This window comes from Neocloeon triangulifer, unplaced genomic scaffold (genome assembly GCF_031216515.1).
Source record: "Neocloeon triangulifer isolate White Clay Creek 2 clone unplaced genomic scaffold, ASM3121651v1 ptg000003l, whole genome shotgun sequence".
Taxonomy (NCBI): domain Eukaryota; kingdom Metazoa; phylum Arthropoda; class Insecta; order Ephemeroptera; family Baetidae; genus Neocloeon; species Neocloeon triangulifer.
Window position 1 is genome coordinate 2900489 of NW_026775546.1, and position 19691 is coordinate 2920179.

A 19691-nucleotide genomic window follows, 5' to 3' on the forward strand; every position below is an offset into this window, starting at 1 on the left:
TCAAAGCGCAACGCTTCAAGTGCTCGTATGCGCACAATGCGGCTGCTGGGTAAATAAATAATTTCCGTGACAGGTGAATATCAATTTCGAGCCCCTGATTAATGGACGCGGTGGAAAAGTAAAAGGGAGAGAAAGCCTCTTCCTATAACTCAAACGTGTTGATCCAGCAAATTTGAAGTATTCATAAAACTTCAAATAAAAAAGTAGAGAACTGTAGGAGAGGGAGACAGTGACTTTTTTAATCGAATTCCCAATTCGAGACTGAAATATTTGGTACTTTTTCTGCTATAAAATAATAAATAATAAACCAGCGGAAAATCCTTTCAATCTAATAAGTAATATCAAATCCATCAAATTCAATTCCTTGATGGGGGGGGGGGGGGGTTTTAAAGAGATTTTAGGTATTGTCATTATTGAAGACACAAATTAAAAGAAAAAGAAAATTCCGTTTTTAAATGCAAATAATTGAAAAGATCAATATGGAAAATGCGTCATAAAATAAATTTCAGTTATTTACTTAAATGTGTATTGAAAAGAAGGATTTTAAGATTAGCTAATAATTATTCAAATTTTCTCGGAAGCGAAATTCAATTTTAATTAATTGGAGGCAAACATCAGAGTAAGGACAAAACAAAGTGACTTTAAAATGAGTCAAAAATTTTATTCAGAAAGCAAAATTTATTATGAGAGCTGAAACAATTATTTCTCAGTCCATTTTTTTTAATATCCATTTCGACGTTAATTTTATTTACAATTTTTCTAGAGATATATATTAATTTACTTTCTTGCAAAATTTTTAACCTCACCCATCGGAGTATCTCATTCAAATTAACTATTCAAAAGCACTGCTTGAAAGACTTTTACTTAACCACTAATCAGATTTTCAGCCTTTTCAGGGTTAAAAAGTCAAAGTTTGCCATAGGGACGTGTATTCAAGAGAGACAACAAACTTTGCATTGGCGAGGCTCATCATCGTGTGTCGACTTTTGGGCTTTCACTTTTTTCCACCGACGAGAGTTAAAAAGCGGCTGCACCGAGTCGCAACTTCAAACGAAAGAAAGCAAAAGCCGGGCGTGCAATTTTAAAAATTCATCACCTCATTCGGGCGTTTGAAGTCTTGCTTGTTTCGCAATCAGCAGCGGCGCGGCGGCAACGGAGGAAAAAGGAGATGAAAGAGAAGAATTTCGTGCGCAGCTCCCTTCTCGCTCTCTTGACGAACGGGCGGGCATAGGGGTGCCGAACGCGATAAGGGAGGAAAAAAGCTAATGAATGCACGGCCAGCGACTTCAAAGCTCAGCAGCGCGCGTTGCTTGAGCACTTTTTATAATTACCTGTTTTCTACATGTGCGTTCGCCAAAATATTCTGCATGCGTGGAAAGTAGGCAGAGTGAGTGGTGGCTTGTTTGGGGTTGAAAAAGCAGGTCGGAGTTTGAAAAAAAACAAAGTATATTTTGCAGAAATCAGCAGAGAAATTTCAATGTTATTGAATACTTTGTAATTTTTTAGGTTTTCATTTAAATTAAGATCCTACCTGATGAGTCTTATTTAATTTTTAAAAAATATTAAAGTTTTATCCTAGTAACATTTAAGAGCGTAGGTAAGCCTTAAAATAAATTTTCAGGGCGAAAATAAATTTCAAACGAATATGATTAAAAATCATTTTTTCTATTTACATAATCAATATTAACTTTGAGCTCTGATATTTACTTCTCTGGGTGGAAATTAATGATTCTATTTCCAGCCTCTCAACGTTTTTGTACCCGTTTGCTTTTTGAATGAGTTAAAAATGCGAAAAAGATTTGCTTGTTTACAATACTAACTAGCTCTCTTCTTGCCCTCCTTGAAAAAAGAGAGATTGCGGCAACTTTGTTCAAAGCAAGTGCGTATTCTCTTCTCTGTTTCTTTTGATGACGAAAAATAAAAATTCTCTTTTGCGCCGAAAGTTTTTAAGTGAGTTTGCAAAAAAGTTGAAGGGTCGTTGAAAATGATTAAAAACAAGCTGAAAACGCATAATTGGCCCCCGCACAAGTACAGCTCTCAAATGTCGAGAGCTCCAAGTCGGAGAAGACTGAAATTTTATTTGCTGAATTAAAAAAAAATTAGTTGGAGAAATTTGCGCAAAAATCTGTGAATTTTGATTTATAAATTTTTGCATTTAACAACAAAATTCACAAATAAAGCATAAAAAAAACGATAAAATATGTATTTTAAAATTATTGTTTCTTGTGGTAAATTTCACATTTAACTAAATTTTTTTTATGGAATTTTTTACATCCTCTTTGCTCATATTTTCCTCCGTCGTTATTTTTTGCTCCGAAATTTTCGCGTCATTCGATGAGGACTTCATTCACGACATGCGATCCTGTAATGACGGGCGCTGCATTATATTAGTCCAATTTCGACCTCATTAATTCCAGCGCGCGTCTCCGCCGTGTAATTTTATACGACGCGAGACGGACTTTAATGGGGATCGCACTACAAAAATGCGGCTTTGCTCACTTCTTCTTGCCATCCCTCACGTGTGAAATTTCGCAACCCCGAGTATGTCTCAACGCAGCATCCCTTGTGTGCACCTCTGCGCCTACGCGTTGCTAGGCAACCGCTTCATCCCTCCGCCGCTTCAAACTGCATGTCCAGGCATAATATAACAGGCGCAAGGGAGGTGCTAAATAAATAAACTCTGCTATAAATCTCCGTTTTGAACACCCTTCCAATGCGTTATTATCCGTTTTCTCTCTTTGTTTACTCAGTTTTTACTCATATTTATCCATGATAAATGTATGTTAGGAATATGTTCTCTTTATTATAATAATTTTTAAATTTATTTTGAAAGAAGAGAATTAGCAGAATTAATGCGTTTAAAATTAATATATAAAAATGCAACCCGCGACTCTCTTCTGTTCATCCAGTTGCATACCTGCAGATTTCCACGTTTTCAATACTTGATACTTGACCCCAATATTTTGTTTAATACCTTGAATAACAAAATGTATTGACAATTAAGTTGAATTTAACATTTCAGTTGAAGTTTTATTGAGAAAATTAAAAACCACATGAAAGCGTAGGTAGTTTATTTCTATTTTTTAATTATACAATAATACAAAATTAATTTATTTGTCATGCACGCACTGCCATTTTTTGCTTTTTCTTAAAATATTTTAACGTTGAACATTGGACTGTTAAAACTAATCACATATTATGTATGATTTACACTGCTTGATTAAAATCAGACGCCCGTAATAGCTAAAATTAAACTCGCATACAAATCTATTAAAATTTACTATCAATAAATTTTATTGCAAGATAATACAGAGAGCTTAATTTTTCATGGTCATGCATATAACCACGCGAAAGTGCACACTTTTGCGCAGAGTTTCCAAAAATACACCAAAAGTATGGGCTACTTTCACTCCACTAAACACTTCTTAAAAATATAATATAACTGGCCAACGCCATAAGGTCAACTTATTGATTCATGCTCTGAAAAACCAGGAAATCTCGATTGCTGCCAAAATTTATTGAGGAATTAAATTTTTCCCTAATTTTATCTCAAGGAAATGAGACAATTTAATCTTTTTCTTATTCTAATCAATTCTAATGTGCCGTGTCATAGGCGGACTCTTGCATAAATTATCAAAGAATAAAATAAATATAAATAAGTGATCAGGAAGGAGTCTTTTTTAGCTCGACCTTGAGTTTGGCAAGCAGCACCTCTAAACGCACGAACAACGACTCGATGGAAGTGTAGCTGGACCAGCTGGCCGCCAATCTGTCCATGTTGATTTTGCCGTCCCGCTTGATCAGGTCGTGGCTCGGGTCGTGCAGTTCCGGCGCCAGCACCTTCAGAGTCGGTGGCGAGTACGGAAACTCGTTGGTGAAGCACATCTCCAGCAGAATGTGGTCCACACCGTTCAAATACATTTCCTAATACAAAATTTATCAAAATTAATAAAATAAATAAATAAAATCCCCATCAACAACAAAGTTCAAATTATTTTGATGGGAAATATTTGGATTTCAAATATGATGAGTTTTTCAAAATTGCAAAAACTCATCAATTTTGCAATTGTGACTCGGATTATAAAATTTTGTCTCTTCACATACGAATGGAGGGATCTTTAAGGTGCGTGAAGTGTGGAGGCTCAGTGCAAAACAACTGATATTTGCTTTATGGTTTTTAAACCTTTTAAAATAATTTGGAACTTTTATTGTTATTGAGGGATTGATAATCTGACTGTGAAAAACATTTCTATTAATACTTTGCGTATAAAATATTTACCTGTATTTACACAAGATTGATCTAAAATTAATTAAAAAAAAACACAAGTTTATAACTTTGAATTTTTTTTTAACAAATTAGACATTTCCAGTTTTCCGGGCTTGACAACTAAATTTTATAATAAATCACAAAATTTGTAAGCTAAGCAATAAAAATTTACAAATTCCCAAAAATGTGATTAAAAAAGACAAATTATTGTAGGATTGGAATATGAGATGATTTTAAAATTAATTTGAAAAATTATATTGACCTGGCACAATTCCGAGTCAGGATCAACGTGGTACATCTCAACCTCCCAGGTGGTGAAGTCCTTGTCCTTGCGTTCTAGGCCGATGCGCAGGTGTACCGACGCCTGCAGGGCGGTGAGTTCCTTGATGATGCGCTTCGCTTGGACAACCATGGCGTGGTTCTCCAGAGAGGCGCCAGGCACAATCGGACTGATACGTTTCGGGGTGCCCATCTGCGAGGACGAGGAACTCGAACAAGACGAAGACGAGGAAAATGAAGTGCCACCAACACCGCCAGGCCCTGTTATCTTGATTGTGATCTGCTCTGATTTTTCTGAAAAGTTTAATTCGTTTACTTTATTTAAAACTAGAAATAAATAAAATTCCATTTGTTATGCTTAATTAATTATTATTTCTTTCGATTTTGCTTCTAATTTTTAATATGACCCTTTCTTAATATCCTCAAATTGGAGCCTTATGAGTTATTATAATTGCAATAAAATTATATTTCAGGTTTAGTTAAGATTTGATATATATGGAGCTTTTTGAATTGAAGTATACAAATCACAAAAATTAAAAAACTGCAGAATTCGCAGAAGGTTGCAATTTTAACTTTATTGTTATTAAATTACACATTTTCCTTACCATCGATATGAAAAATTTACATTTCCTCGTTATCAACGGTTTTTTTAAACATATTTTTAACACATTTCTCCAGATTCCAGAAAAAATAATAAATTTACTTTTTTATTATCATTAGTGATAAGATTTGTTTAAAAATTTTAAAATAGTAAATAGTTATTTTGCACAGACCGTTTTTGAACCATACAAAAATCATTTTTAATAAAAAGTTAAAAATATTTGCAATATTTGCACTTTCTCAAAGCGAAAACTGATATCCAAGTTTCTACGCAATATTTTTCTGCAATTCGCGGTTAGACTATTAGATTATAGTGAGTTAATGCGCATCGATCTCCATCTTTCCAACCTCTGCCGTAAGCCGCGGGCAAACTCGCGAGAGATCAGCAAAAAAATATAATATAATTTAACATTTAACATAAAAACTCACCTTCGGGAAGCAAAATTCGTCGGTAGAAAGCCTCTTGGTTGAAGTTGAGCCCGTCAGGAATGTCCGTCTCCACTTTTCCGTGCACTTTGCCCATTACTTGTTCGCTGGACCCCTTTTGCAAAAATGATTTAAATCACCAACAGCGAGCTTTTTTTTTCAGTAAACAAAAGATTGTGTATTTGCGAATTGCGCACCATCACGAGAGAGAAAGAGAAAAACCAGCGTGCTTAAAACAAAAACAAAACGAGCGACACGTTCGCGGAAATTTCAATGCCAACGAATTGTGCAGGATGGACTGGATTATTATTTTTTTGTTTTATTTCTGGCTCGGTTATAAGAGACGCGGCGTGTCATTGTGAGAGATGCACAAAAGAAAGAGACGAGACGCATTTGGGCTTTATTATTTTGTTTGCTCTATATATTCGTGAAGGCAAGAAGGATCTAGGCAATTATTAATTTTGCCGTGGACGTAGGGCGAGATGAATGAATCATCGTTAATAAATTTGTATAATGGTGTTGTTTTTAAATGTGTCGTGATATATTCCAGTGAATATATCTAATTACAAGAAATGTGATTGCGTAATCAAACAATGAGAACATTTCTCGAGAAAAAGGTTCAATGTTTTCTATCAGAATCAGTGAAAGATAAGCACGTTTTTCAAAATGATTACAAACTTCAAAGATAATAAATTTTGTGCAAAACAAAAATATATTTGAGTTAAGATTTTTGCAACCCATCATTTCTTTCTGCAAAATCAATGTCATAGTTCGGAACGAAAAAAATCAAGGGCGTTGAACTTGAAACTTCCACAATAAATAATAAAAATCGTCAAGAAAATTTGCTTACCTATGGAAACTGTGCGCGCGCGAGGACTTTTGTAACTGCGTGTTTCTTATGAATGAACCTCTCTCGAGCAATGGGATAATTTCCTTTCTAAAAAACGGCTAGTGTTCGCGTTTCTCTCCCTCTCCTTGTTCACAGCACTCGAAACGCCGCGCGCGAAAATGGATCTCGGCCGCATTATGGGTCACCCGATTCTTTTTCCTCCCTTCCAAAGCATCAAAATACGAAGCATGTCCGTAAAATTTATATTATGTTCTATGAGGAATGAACTCTCACTTTCTGAAACAAAACTCAACGAGGAATGACTGATTAAAAAACAACAGTACATTATATAGTTCAGCATTTTACAATTTATTCCGCCTACACAAATAAGATACTCATAATCAAACGATTATTCTCATTCTTGTAAAAAGAGACACGGTATACAAAATCTGAATACTTTTCATCACAACCAAATTCCATTCTTCAGGGCAAGAGACTTCTATATTTTAATTATATTAAAACATTATTTTGTGCATTTTGAGAAACAGTTTTAATCGGAATGGCACGTAGAGATAATACAGTCAAAATTTCCAATCAAAATGCATCGGTGTATGTCTTTATTACACACTTATTTTTCTCTAACACTATCAAAAGCAAGGTATATAGTTTTCTCTGCTTATATGGTTTATCTTCCTTCTCTTGCACTATCATTTTGTGCAAAATATGTAAATGGCGTGTGGGAATTCACGCCAACATCAACAACAACAGTTAGAGCGAAAGCACTGTATTTTCCATGATGCAATGCGTTTGGAACCTTGCAGATTAAGCAAGTTTGCGAAGGAGAGGAATATGAAAACGCAGAGTGTTCTCCACTATCAAAACAGGATATATATAATTGGCCCGTGACTGGAATGGACAGTAAAATTTCAAATTAAAAACAATTGTATTGTCTATCAGCACGAGTAAAATATGAAAACGGAAGCAACGAAACAAATTTGGAATATTAATATGATTAATTCAAAAACCAAAATTAACCTATTGGCTGATACATATTTGTGACTTGTGACTTTGTAAGTTTAATTAAAATAAAATAAATATATCAAACATTTCTCAAAGGGTTTGCAACTTTGCGAAAAATTTAAAAAAAAGTTTTAAATTGTAAACGTTGACATTTTGTGTTTGTTAGGTTTTCAGGAGCACACCTTTTGAAATTATTTTCTTATCCTATAAGTCAACAAAATTTCATGATCGACGTCAAAATTGAGGAAAATTGCAACCTTCAAATGTGGGGAGAATTTGAACCTCAAAGAATTATGATTCCACTTAATTTGGTTTTAAAACTCCTTGAATTTTTTCTGAAACAAATGATTTTTGTGATTTTCCCAAATTTCAAGGTTATTCATAAAAATGTTCCACTTTCACTCAGGAATGAGAGAATTAACCTGTGTGGGTAGTGTACAATTTTGAGAGTAAGAAGGAAGTCTTATAAAATTAGCAAATGTCTCAATTCATGGCCGCAGCCTGAGAGATTTGCACCTTGAGCTCCTTGGCCAGGTGCGAAATGTCGACGACTCCATCCACCATCTCCTGGACAGCGGACACCGACGGGAAGTGGAGGGCTGCTTTCTTGGTCTTGTTGACTGCACTGGCAAGGGCGTCACTAAGGGAGTTGCTGGCCTGCAGCACCTTACCGCGCACAACCGAGCAGCCAACATGGCGGTGCACCGAGTCGCCGATGGACACGAGCTTGTGGGCGCTCAGAACGACAAACTTGCCATGCGCCAGGAAAGCGGCTGGTGGTTGGTTTTGCTCAATGGTGAGCAGGAAGGCGTCTATAGCCACTGTCAGGTTGGTTGCATGGTTTGCAGCCTGCGCAGCGAAGAAGGACAACACCCGCTTGTCACTGTGGTCAAGGTTGGGCACCTCAATTTCATTTTTTGTTGTAACCTGATGGAAAATTCAAAATTTTAGTATTTTTTATTTAAATTTTAAACAAGATTTGAACATATAAACTAAGAATATTGTTTTAATTCGTATGATATATAGCTGTAGAATATTTCTAAAAAGTTTTAAATAATTTTTTTTCTATTTAAAAAAACAAATATATCTGTTTTGCAACTAACCAGAGCCTCGTAGTGCTCCCTCAGGTTTGGTGGCAGGTTGGCCTTGGTCTCCAAATGCTGCCGCGCCAAGCTGGCCTTGGACTCTAGATTGACGTAATCATAATCCTCCAGGCCCTCACCAGCGTCCCTTTTAAAAAGCAGTGGCGCGTTGCCTTGGATGAAGCTGCAGGTTTGTCTGCAGTTGTCTGGCAACTCCTTGGCCACAGCGATCAACTTGTCCAATGCGTCCGGAGCCTCAACTGAAGAATCGTCACGGAAAACGTTGGTCCAGTCCACGATTTCCAGAGCTGCGGTGATTATCGAGTCAGAAGTTTTGAGCTGCCGCAGCAAAGTGTTCATTTTTGGGGCCAACCCTTTGTCTGTAGAATTGATGGCGTTTCCGAGAGCGCCTTCTGCAAATCGGAGCAAATCTTGCAGAGCTGTGCGGACTCGGTGCGCTGCCAGTTTGAGGTCCAGGACTCTCGGCTCCAAGTGATCCAAGCAACGCCAGTTGGGGGCAACAAAGCCCAGAAGTTTTCCAGTGGAGGCCTGCAGCTCTGCCTCCAGCCGGGAGAGGGTCTCGAGGGCTGCGGTCAGTTCAAGGGGAAGGGCGGCGGTGGTGGTGATGTCTTTGGTAACCGTGGGTGGGACATCGTACAATAGCATAGCCGGGTTCATTGAAGAGGGAATTGGTGCTGGGGGCGGAGGGGCGGCGTGTTTGGTTTTGACGGGCGGGGGCGGCACGTCGTACTGGCTTGAGTCGTTGGTGGCTAGAGAGGAAATGGAGCTGGTGGGTGAAACAGCCCTTGGGGGCGGCACGTCGTAAGCCATGCCCTGAGTAGTCTGCACAGGGGCGTGGGGACGAGGAACGTCATAGCTGCTGCAGTCCACAGGGGGCAGCGGAGAAGACGAGGCTGAGGACATTGAGCGAGGCGTGTCATACGACTGCTGAAGGGCGCTCGGACGAGGCACATCATAAGATTCGCCTGAAACCAAATTTAACTGTGGTTTATTTCTAGAGTAAAAGTTTAAAATTGATGTTAATTACAAAATTATTATATTTTTAATGGCATGAAACTCAAGCAGTTTCTTCAACCAAGGATTATAAAATTAATTAAAAAGTAGTTAAATTTTGTATTTAATTAGCAAGTTTTTCTTTGAATAAATTATGAATAGTTTTGATGAAACTTAACTTATATAATGGGAAAAATTTATGGCTTACCACAAGAGGAAATAACAGGCTGAGAGTGATTTCTGCCAGCCAAATGCTGTGTGTGGTGAGGTGGAAGATCGTACAGGTAAATGTCGCCCACCCTTTGCGGAGTCACTACCTAAAAATGAAGACAAAGTGTGGTTTAATTCATCTCAAATACTCAATCTCTTTTGGAAGAATAGAAAAGCAAGCAATGAAAATCACTATAAACAACCAGAAGCAATAAAAAATAAAAATAGAATACTACCAGGTCAAAAAAAAAAAAAAATTTAAAAAAGATAGAATTTATTTCAAGTAATCCAATTTAACAAGAAGTTTTCAAACTTTTAGGACAATTATTATAACTATTATTACTCACAGTAAGATAATATTTTACTATTTTTATAAAACTTCAATCTTAAATTATTAAGTTCTGTATAATTTAGCGATTTCTTTACTTTGCTTACTTTATTAGACTGTACTTGCAAGCTGCGTCTTTTTCCATGCCTCTGGAGAGAGGCAATTTCATCAGCCAGATAAGAAGATTCTTCGAAAAACTCCTCCGGCACTCCAGCAATTAGACGTAAACGGTTTCCAGGACAAATACCCTAAGAAAAACATTATGTGAGAAATTAAATGTGATGTCTAATAACAAGCAATATTGATTCAGACTGGCATGAATGACAATATAATTAATTATTCTTACTTGTCGGCCTCGCAAGGTGCACAACCACCAGCCTTCGATTCCTCCTGTGTTTTGTTCCAATACGGTCAACACATCTCCTCGACGAAACGCCAATTCGTCGGCCGATTCGGCAATATTGTCGTAAAGAGCCCTCGCCATGCACTTCTGCAAAGAGGTCAAAAGCACGTCAAATTATGATAAAAAAAAAATGCAAATGATACCGAGGGCGCGGTTCTCTGTCTCGGTCGATAAGAAATTGCTCTAGATTACAATTACGTTTATTGAAGTCAGCAAAGGTGAAAATATTTTTTTCAAAGGAGCGATAGAAAATTATTCCGATAAATTATGCAATCAATCGCTTGCTGATGCGGTAATCGAGCAAGGACGGATTTCATTTGTGCCCTAAAAATGGCAATTCAATGAAATGAGTCACCCACCTGCATGTTTGGACCGAAATTTTCGGGCAGCTGCGACATCTCGAGTCAAATTTTGGGTCTCTTACAGTTCCAGGATTAATTAGAGCCCGGTTTTGATTCACCAGCGGTTCGGCAGGGCCATAGTTTCTCCAAAATTCAAGCAAATCCGGGACGTCAACGAGAGAGGTGCACTTGCGAGAAAAAACAATCAAGTTGTACATTAAGTGCAGCCAACGTGATACAATTTTACAAAATTATTAATTTTCAGTATTTCAAAGTTTTATGACAACAACTTGAATGTTTGCCGGTTAAATTAAATTATAAACAATTTTTATTTACGTTCAAGCGATTATTTTGGCCATTTTACTGAAATTTTATTTCGATCAATACATTTTGCTGGGTCTATTATTCCTCGTTCGGTTGGCACTTACGCACCGAAGGCCACCATATGATTTTTGGCATGGGGACTTGAGAAAGGGTTAAAAACACACTCTGCCGCGGTCCGCCCAGTCGTACGACAGTCTAAAAATTCACGTCTCGGGATCCAAACATCGCCTTATTCTGCAACCGTTCATAATTTGCACCGCTAAGTTGGCACCCACACTCGCCAAGGCGCACCGAAATTAGTCCATCCGCGAAGTCAGCAGTCGGAGCAACACTCGACGTAGAGAGCCTAGAAAATTGATTGGCCCTTCCACGCTGTCGGAAAAGCACATCAAGTAGGTGAGGATTTTGCAAATTGCGTTATTTATTGCAGTTTTACTTTCAAGTATTCGAATTTCGATCAAACTGTGCCCCAATTAGAGATTTTCTCTCAGGTTTCGGAGACAATAGTTGCAAGAAGTTGGTTTCTGGTCCACCCCAATTTTTCCTCCAACGCACCCCTTTTAAAAAGTTTGATCAATAAAATCATCCCTGTGCTACATTTTTTTAACTTATCAAGATTATTCTAGTTTAATATTAATTGCATACTTAAATTTAATGAGATGTCAAAATTTTATGTGCATTCCTTGAATTTCGTGTTTCTCAACAATACCAATTTTGTCTTACATATATTTTTTTCCATGAAATTTTGGAAATTTTGGTGAGTTTTTTTGTTTAATTTATTTGCCACCAAAAAGTCAATTTGAAGAGGAAAAATCGCAAGGGTTGATTAAGCTCAATTTTTTGCCCGGTTTATTTTTTTGAACGATGACGTAGCCCTTTTTTCCGTGCTCATTTATTCTTGAAGGTCATTTTCGCCAGATTTCAGAAGCCGCGGTGGAGCAAGAGCCATAAATACATAAAGGTCAACGAGCGCGAAGAAAGAACAAGCGGACAGCATGGGTGATAAGCAATTTACGTGAGTAGTTTTATTTATTTGATACTGTATCAGTCTCACTCACCTTTTGTAAAAAATCAATATTGCGAGAGAGGTAATTTTTTTTAGATAGTGCGATGAGGAAATTAGTCCTTTTTGTCCCTTGCGGCTGATAACATTCCATTTACGGCAAAAACCAGACCAGACACCGGAGTGACGTCCGAAACTTAAGTGATAATTTGCGGCTTCCTGGAAATGGATGGGATAGGGGCGCCCATAATCATTAATTAATTCTCTTTGGCAGACCGGCAAAAATTTCAATAAAATGAAATTGTGTTTAATCCTCAAACTTTCTCAGGGCCTTGATAATTTGCATTTTTACTATTTTTAGCAACATTAATTTTACTAATTCATTCTTTTAATAAGCTTCAGACCTAATGAGATGTTGAAAAAAAATTAATTTGGATGGATGCAAATTGAAGTAAAATAATATTTGAAAAATGTAAATTGAAATCAAAAATAAAAACTGAAATTGTCAATTTGCATATTTTTTTAAAATTATTTTTGAATTTATTCATTTTTGCTGTTTATAAAAGTGATTAAAATTTAAAGATAAATACAAATCTTTATTTTTTATTTCCATGTTAAAACCTAATCCATATGGTTTGAAATAAGAATATTAGGAAAAAAATTTTGAATGAAATCATTGCAAGCTCAAAACTTTTTTCTGTGGATTTATTCAATTTAAAAACTATTTTCGGGCTCTGAAGTTGCACATCAAGACTTGTGAATTGTTGTTTACTGCCTGTCACCCGACCGCCCTGTTAGCAAGTGCCATAATTTGCCAGTATTTTTTTATTTAACACTTTGTCTTAATCACTTGGGTCCACCTGAGGAGCCTGTCCGAGAGTCTCATGATCGTCGGCGCAATTTAGCACCCAGAAAATTGTTTTTCGGAACCACTCAAGGCTTCTCATCTTCTTGCCAAGAGAAAATTTTGCCCGCCACGTGCGTCGTGCGTGTGTTTGGTGGTAGACGCGGAATTCGGTTTGTGTCTAGGTGTTGGTCGCCGATTAAACTCTAATTTAAGACGGCAACAAAAGCTGCGCTGACTTTTAGAGCGTGGCCTCTGACGGAGCCTGACGGGTTTTTTCCGCCTGCTCATTGGCAGTTTAAAAAAGTTACCTCAATCCTAAAATTCCAAAAGTTTTATTGTTCTAGAATTTGAACAATAATTTTTAAATAATTATATTCTTAAATTTTAGACAATTTTAATTTAAAATTTTATTAATTTTACAATTTTTATTTACGACTGAATCCAATAGTTAATGATTTATTGAACTCTTTGTTCTCAGTTTGGTGCCGAAAATCATCAACGGAGGCATTGCCGGCATCATTGGCGTGTCTTGCGTGTTCCCCCTGGACTTGGTCAAGACGCGGCTGCAAAACCAACAGATCGGTCCCAATGGAGAGCGCATGTACAATTCCATGTGAGTGGAATCGCCCCTTTTATAACATGCGATGACCGATGAATAATAAATTCGATTGTCTTTAGGTTCGACTGCTTCCGCAAAACAAAGAGCGCAGAGGGATTCTTTGGGATGTACCGCGGCTCGGCAGTCAATATTCTGCTGATCACGCCCGAGAAAGCCATCAAATTGGCTGCCAATGATTTCTTCAGGCACCATCTCTCCACAGGATCAAAGTGGGTTTTTGTTTATCAAAAAATTTAAAATGTTTTGGTATGGTGGGAAAAACAATTTAAAGTTTTAGTTCTCGAAACAAATAAATCAAGGAATGAAAGTTTTTACTTTAATAATTAAAAATTAATCAGTCATAAAATGGAATATTCATTAGCAAGGCTTGCTTTATGTATTTGTTTGAATTCCATAAACCATTTCAATTGATTTTTTATCTTCATTTTTCGTTTCACTGTAAAATGAAGGTAAATAATATTTCATTAAAATAATTATTTGCTTTCGTTTTCAGGCAACTACCACTGGCCCGTGAGATGGCGGCTGGTGGGTTGGCAGGTTTTTGCCAAATTATAATCACAACTCCGATGGAGTTATTAAAAATTCAACTCCAAGATGCTGGTCGAGTTGCTGCACAAGCACGAGCAGGTAGAGTAATTTGTCTTATTCTGTCTATTTTACTCTTTAATTAAATTTTCTGTGCATCAATTTAAAAAATTTTGAAACTATTTAGTAATTTTTTTATTCACAAATTTAACTAACCCTTAGTTTTTGTAATTTCAATTATTAAAAATAAGGGCATTTTAATTACAAAAAGAATATCAGAAAGAAAAAATTAATTTTTGATTTACATTTTTACTGTTTAGCTGGTCAGACTGGTGTCGCCATTCCAAAGGTCTCAGCCACTTCCATCGCCCTGGAATTGATCCGCACGAAAGGCATCACAGGACTGTACAGGGGCACCGCTGCAACCATGTTGCGAGACGTGTCCTTCTCGGTCGTTTACTTCCCTCTCTTTGCCCGTCTGAACGCTCTAGGGCCGAGGAGGAGCGACGGCTCCGGAGAGGCGGTCTTCTGGTGTTCCTTCCTGTCCGGCTGCGTGGCCGGCAGCACGGCCGCCTGCTCGGTCAATCCGTTCGACGTTGTCAAGACGAGACTACAGCTGCTCAAGAAGGCTGAGGGAGAAGCGACGTACAACGGAATCGTTGATGCATTTGGGTAATTTTTATTAAATGTATTAATAATGTACTGGAATTCCCTATAGAGTTAGAATTTTTAAATCAATTTCCAAATTTACAAACTAACCAAAATGAATTGCATTGATATTTTTCTATTTTAATTTAAACTTCACAATATTTAGAAATTTCTTGTGATTACAGAAAAATTTTGAAGAACGAGGGACCGTCTGCATTTTTCAAAGGGGCCGCATGCCGAATGATTGTGATCGCACCCCTGTTCGGAATCGCCCAGACCGTCTACTACCTGGGCGTGGCCGAAAGGTTACTTGGCGTCCACAAAGGGTAAAAACACTGTTCTTCCTCAGTTCCGCTGACGAAAACTGAGCTCGTTGAAATGACAATAATGTTTAGAGTAGCTAACGTTGAGCAATTAGCTAATTTCAATTATCCAGTGTCAATTCAAGCTGCATTATAAACCAAAATTAGCACCAAATTCTTTTCATCTCGGCACTAAAAAATATTAAATTTTTTAGTTAAGTAAGAAAAAATGCAGCTTTGAAGATGATAAAAGAAAATAGGTTGGTTAGAGAATCTCAGTGTATAAAGAGTTTTAGATGTTGATATATAAATCTCGGCAGACTCGCAAGGATTGAGAGAATCAATACTGTCGGGAATTGTTAAGTGTTAATTAATTCAATATACTTCTGCAATTATGTGATATGTAAAGAGCTGAGTCGCTACACTTACAATACCATCCAGTATGGTTCAACAAATAATATTTTGACCGAAGCCCTAGAGGTCCTGTTATTACGGCCAGGTGCTCTTTGTCACTTTTAGTAACATATCGAAGAACTTTTTGACTCGGTTTTGTTGTTTGCCTGAACAAAATTGGAACATTATATATTTCACTTGTTAATCTCTCTATTGTTATTTGAAAATTTTAGGAGGGAAACATTCCTGTGTTGACTCGATTTTGTTGATAAATTAGTAAGTTTTGTCAATAATTGTAAACGTGCCATTCAGCTTACAGAAAGCGCGTGACTTTTTTTAGAAAAACGGGAAATTGTTTGCTTTCCCAGCCACTCTAGTCTTATGTAAAGCTGTAAACATAATGACGATGGATATTACACTCACAAGATTGCATATTTCTAGAGGATTATTTTTGCATTTTTCACCGAGCTTGGAAAAAGGTTAACACTCATTTTAATTTTTTTCGTCTTTACTATGCACAACTGCAATTTGCTTTTAAAACATAAATTTGCTCAGCAGAAAATTAAAGGGTCCCTACTATACCTTCAAAGTTTCAATATGCATATTTTAAATACTATATTTGGGGGAAAAATTCGTTTGGCTAACATTTACCGGGTCTAATGGGAAAGCAAGATTTTTAATAAGAATGGTGAAGATCTGACAGTATTTGAATTATGTAGTTTTAATTTCCTGAAAGTTATTGGACCCTTTAAATTGATAAAATTTGCTTGGCAGCATTCCAAAATATCACACAAGAGCAGAGATAAAAGTATTTAGGCTTCTAACATCCTTACAAAAGATGAAAGCATTTTCAAAGACTGTAGGACGAATTAGAAATTTGAATGATTTTATTTTGATACTGTCCCTAAAAATCATCTCTTCCAACCAAATTGCCCCTCAAACCGAAAAAGACGCCTTGCTTTTTATTTCCAAGTCCTTCCATTTTTTTTAATTATTAAAGTTTGCAGCTAAGTGAATTAGTTGAGCTGCTTATTAAAAAGGTTGACAATAAAAGAATCGAACAATAAAGAGCTGAAAAACAAAACGTGTTGGTGAATTAATTGATTTGTTTTGCTTTATTGTTTCTGAGTGTGTTATTTATCGTAACTTAACACAAGAAGTATAATCATGCAATTAGTGTATTATCAGATGTTAACCCAAAATAATTAGTGCGCAAAATAAAACTGCTGTACCTAAATGTAACATAACCGAAAATATCGTGTTTCATTTTATTCATCATTTGTAATTTGGGCGGGAAATACGCATTATTTACTAAGAGAATGACGCATGATACATTAATAAATATCAACTTTAAATTATATTATTAAATAATACACGTAAATTAAGAATGGACTAAAAAAAAACTGTTTTAAATGATGGATTGTTCTCTAATCAACTTAAGGCACAATTTATATTAAAACAATAATGGATTACGCTCAATCATCATTCAAATGTATATGATCGCAAGCCATCAATTTGATCAATTAAGCGAAATAGAAGAGATTTTTCAGCTTGATTTTGAAATTCATCCGACACTGAACCCATTATATCGCTTATTTCAATAAATTTGAGTTTAGGAGCGTGCACAGGAAGCAGGCAGATGAACTTGAGCAACTCAGAACAAGTGCTGGGCTCGTTTGTTGAGCAACCAAATGTAAACGACTTCAAATGTTGCAAAATGCATCCTGCAACTAGCTGTTCACTTAAACAAGTTAGGTCTGTAGGGGAAATTTTAAAGGAGGAGATGTCTATTGTCTCCAAGTCTGGTGCAGCCAGTACAAGGGCAGACAAATCAGATGGATAATTGACTTCATCGCGTGAGAAAAAACAGATACTGAAGTCTTTCATAAATTTCACATCGTTAGCATCCACTTGAGACTCAACAAAGAAAGTGGTGCTCTCACTGTCCAACAATTCCTCGGAAAGTTGGCATTTACGCAGTCGCGGGCACTTTTTAATGACCTCATAATGGTTCAAAGATCCAAAGGCAAATATATATAAAGTTCATGGAGTTTGTTTCCATAGTGGGTTAGCAAATCAGGAACATCAGAAGCGTCCACTTCAAGCAATGACAAAACTGTAAGATTTGAAAGAACTCCCAACACATGATTTTTCACATCAAAAGGTCCTAGCACAGAAAGTGTTTCCAAACAGGGGGCAAGCACTAAGTCAAATCCACCATAAGTTTCCATGTCTCTTAGGGCGAGCTGTCTTCTGTTGCCTCGGTACGATAGAGAGTTGTGTTGCCCCCAACCTCCTGAGCAGTACTGCAAGCGTGGCAGGTACTGCGTGCATTCTGCTTTGAAGTGATTGACGAATTCCTTCTGCTTGTCAATCACCAACTGCTCAAAAAAAATAATGTTTCATCACATTTAGTAAAAATAATATATGAAAAAAACTTACCCTATTTTTGAAGTTGAATACATCCAAATTGACATCAAGTTTGATCAAGTTTTGAAGAAGGTACAAATTTTGCATTGTTTGAAGGTCGATAAACTGGAAAGTGGTGGACAGGCTCTCAAGATTTGGAAAATGCTGAGCAAGTTGAGTCAAATCATCCGAGTTGGAGACATATTTTTTCAGTAGGATGTGCTTGAGCTCCCGAAACTTCTGTAGGTAGGGCATCACGTTGCTCAAATAAACGGAGTCATTGTGATGACGTGCATCCCGCTCATCCAAGATGCTCTCCAAGTTCGGACACCTGTCGATGAGTATCTGCCACATCCTCTGGTCTTGTTCATGGTCTAACCAGTCATATCCACCAAAGATCCTGAAGTCAAATTCCTTTGAATTGCAATTCAAGAGACGGTTCGCCAATTCAAACATCCATTCGGACATGGCAGGGGTCTGCCTTTCGTAATATTTGGAGCCTTGCTTGGTCGCCATGTGTTTCAAGATTTCCTTTTGCAACAGAGGTGCTGTAATTAAAATACATAAATTTGAAAAATCTTTAAATGAGAACAATGAGAAATAATTAACTCACAAAGGTATTGATATGGCAAAATAGAGGTTTTGGCACACTCGTCGCTATCTGCTACTTTCATTAGGCACAGCTCTTTCAACGGCCAGACATGGTACTTGATCACTTTTGCCCTCTTCTCTCTGGCAATTTTCAAAAGTTTTTCAAGCTCCTCCTGATCTTTATCAACATTGCTGAAATTAATTTATAATAAATTATTGTTCAGTTAATTCTATAAAATTTCAAACACTTAATTATTTTTGTAAGACTTACAAACTAGAATTTTCTAAATAATTACAGTAAAAAAGCATAAAATATACATTTAATATTTTAATATAATATATAAAAATTTGTGCTTTTTGACTCAATTGCAAATATCTATGTATGCCTCAATTTTAATTCTCTCTTTCCTGTATATCACTGCTTATTGAGGTAAACAGGAAAATATGATATTATTTGCATTATTTTCTCCACGATCCTTTCAAATATTATATTTTCTAAATATATACGGCATAAATTGTTGTTGAGAATGAAATATGTATACATACAAAGTTTTTAGGTTATATTATATAATTACCTTTGTGACATTTTCAGGTTCACTTGGGTTTACGCATGTGAGGTTATTCTGACCGCGTGTTCCTCGCCTTCAAGCTGATCAAAAGTTTTTTATAACACCTCTGAAGGCCGGGCGCACTAGAAAAATTATAAACATTTCGTGAAAAAGTCGAAGGCATCTTTATATTTAATATATAAAATTATTCAGACGGAAAAATCCAAGTTTAAATTTGAGTTTACAACAATTAACGAAAATAATTATAAGCTTCGACTGCTTCGAAGTAATTGCAGGAGATAGAAAATTTAAACGTTTGTATTATTGTCTACCTTAATTAACAGCAAACACAATACACGTCGTTAATTACATTACTTCATCAGCTTTCTTATTTTGCGAAAATTCTAGCTGGATTATCTTACATTCTAATGATCGGAAGGGATGAAAATTTGTAGTCCGAGAGGAAACAACCAAAGAAATCTACTCTAGACGAAAACAAAGGCAGAGCAGAAGTTGTGCAGAAGTGACAAGAAGTGACATGTTGTGACCGTGACGTCAGCTCTCTAGTTCTTCCCTCTCGCTGCAGCAGCTGCAAGTCTGCAAAAGCGCGCGTGTGGGCGCGTGTGGGCGCGTGCAGAGCAATTCTCACTACCAATACATAATTACCAATTATGATAATTACA

The 19691-nt window shown here is 36.6% G+C and overlaps 4 protein-coding genes across 8 annotated transcripts; 1 reads left to right on the forward strand and 3 right to left on the reverse strand.

Moving 5' to 3' along the window:
* Window positions 1-3266: 3266 nt before the first annotated feature.
* On the reverse strand, window positions 3267-6559 carry LOC132192540 (ubiquitin-conjugating enzyme E2Q-like protein 1). The gene is made up of 4 exons (XM_059612540.1): window positions 6423-6559; window positions 5576-5687; window positions 4530-4840; window positions 3267-3924 (listed from the first exon to the last, which is right to left on the reverse strand). Exons 2-4 carry the CDS (start codon window positions 5667-5669, stop codon window positions 3664-3666), a joined length of 666 nt encoding a protein of 221 aa, XP_059468523.1. The 5' UTR covers window positions 5670-5687; window positions 6423-6559; the 3' UTR covers window positions 3267-3663.
* A 193-nt stretch (window positions 6560-6752) lies between these two features.
* LOC132192903 (enhancer of filamentation 1) lies at window positions 6753-11003 on the reverse strand. 2 transcript variants are annotated; one of them, XM_059613120.1, is made up of 6 exons: window positions 10818-11003; window positions 10402-10545; window positions 10178-10303; window positions 9726-9834; window positions 8525-9489; window positions 6753-8348 (listed from the first exon to the last, which is right to left on the reverse strand). In XM_059613120.1, the coding sequence occupies exons 1-6, from the start codon at window positions 10854-10856 to the stop codon at window positions 7905-7907; spliced, it is 1827 nt and encodes a 608-aa protein (XP_059469103.1). In that variant the 5' UTR covers window positions 10857-11003; the 3' UTR covers window positions 6753-7904. The 2 variants fall into 2 exon arrangements, with proteins under 2 accessions (XP_059469103.1, XP_059469102.1); XM_059613119.1 differs by having other exon boundaries at window positions 10163-10303.
* Window positions 11004-11251: 248 nt separating this feature from the next.
* Window positions 11252-16732, forward strand: LOC132192572 (mitochondrial glutamate carrier 1-like). Of its 3 annotated transcripts, none has more exons than XM_059612592.1 (7): window positions 11252-11519; window positions 12042-12138; window positions 13452-13586; window positions 13652-13801; window positions 14086-14219; window positions 14438-14789; window positions 14951-16732. In XM_059612592.1, the coding sequence occupies exons 2-7, from the start codon at window positions 12119-12121 to the stop codon at window positions 15093-15095; spliced, it is 936 nt and encodes a 311-aa protein (XP_059468575.1). In that variant the 5' UTR covers window positions 11252-11519; window positions 12042-12118; the 3' UTR covers window positions 15096-16732. The 3 variants fall into 3 exon arrangements, with proteins under 3 accessions (XP_059468575.1, XP_059468577.1, XP_059468576.1); XM_059612594.1 differs by having other exon boundaries at window positions 12049-12138; XM_059612593.1 differs by having other exon boundaries at window positions 11252-11515.
* On the reverse strand, window positions 16561-19567 carry LOC132192571 (uncharacterized). 2 transcript variants are annotated; one of them, XM_059612590.1, is made up of 5 exons: window positions 19431-19567; window positions 19036-19151; window positions 18483-18652; window positions 17903-18417; window positions 16561-17841 (listed from the first exon to the last, which is right to left on the reverse strand). In XM_059612590.1, the coding sequence occupies exons 2-5, from the start codon at window positions 19044-19046 to the stop codon at window positions 17473-17475; spliced, it is 1065 nt and encodes a 354-aa protein (XP_059468573.1). In that variant the 5' UTR covers window positions 19047-19151; window positions 19431-19567; the 3' UTR covers window positions 16561-17472. The 2 variants fall into 2 exon arrangements, with proteins under 2 accessions (XP_059468573.1, XP_059468574.1); XM_059612591.1 differs by having other exon boundaries at window positions 19341-19550.
* Window positions 19568-19691: the final 124 nt, after the last annotated feature.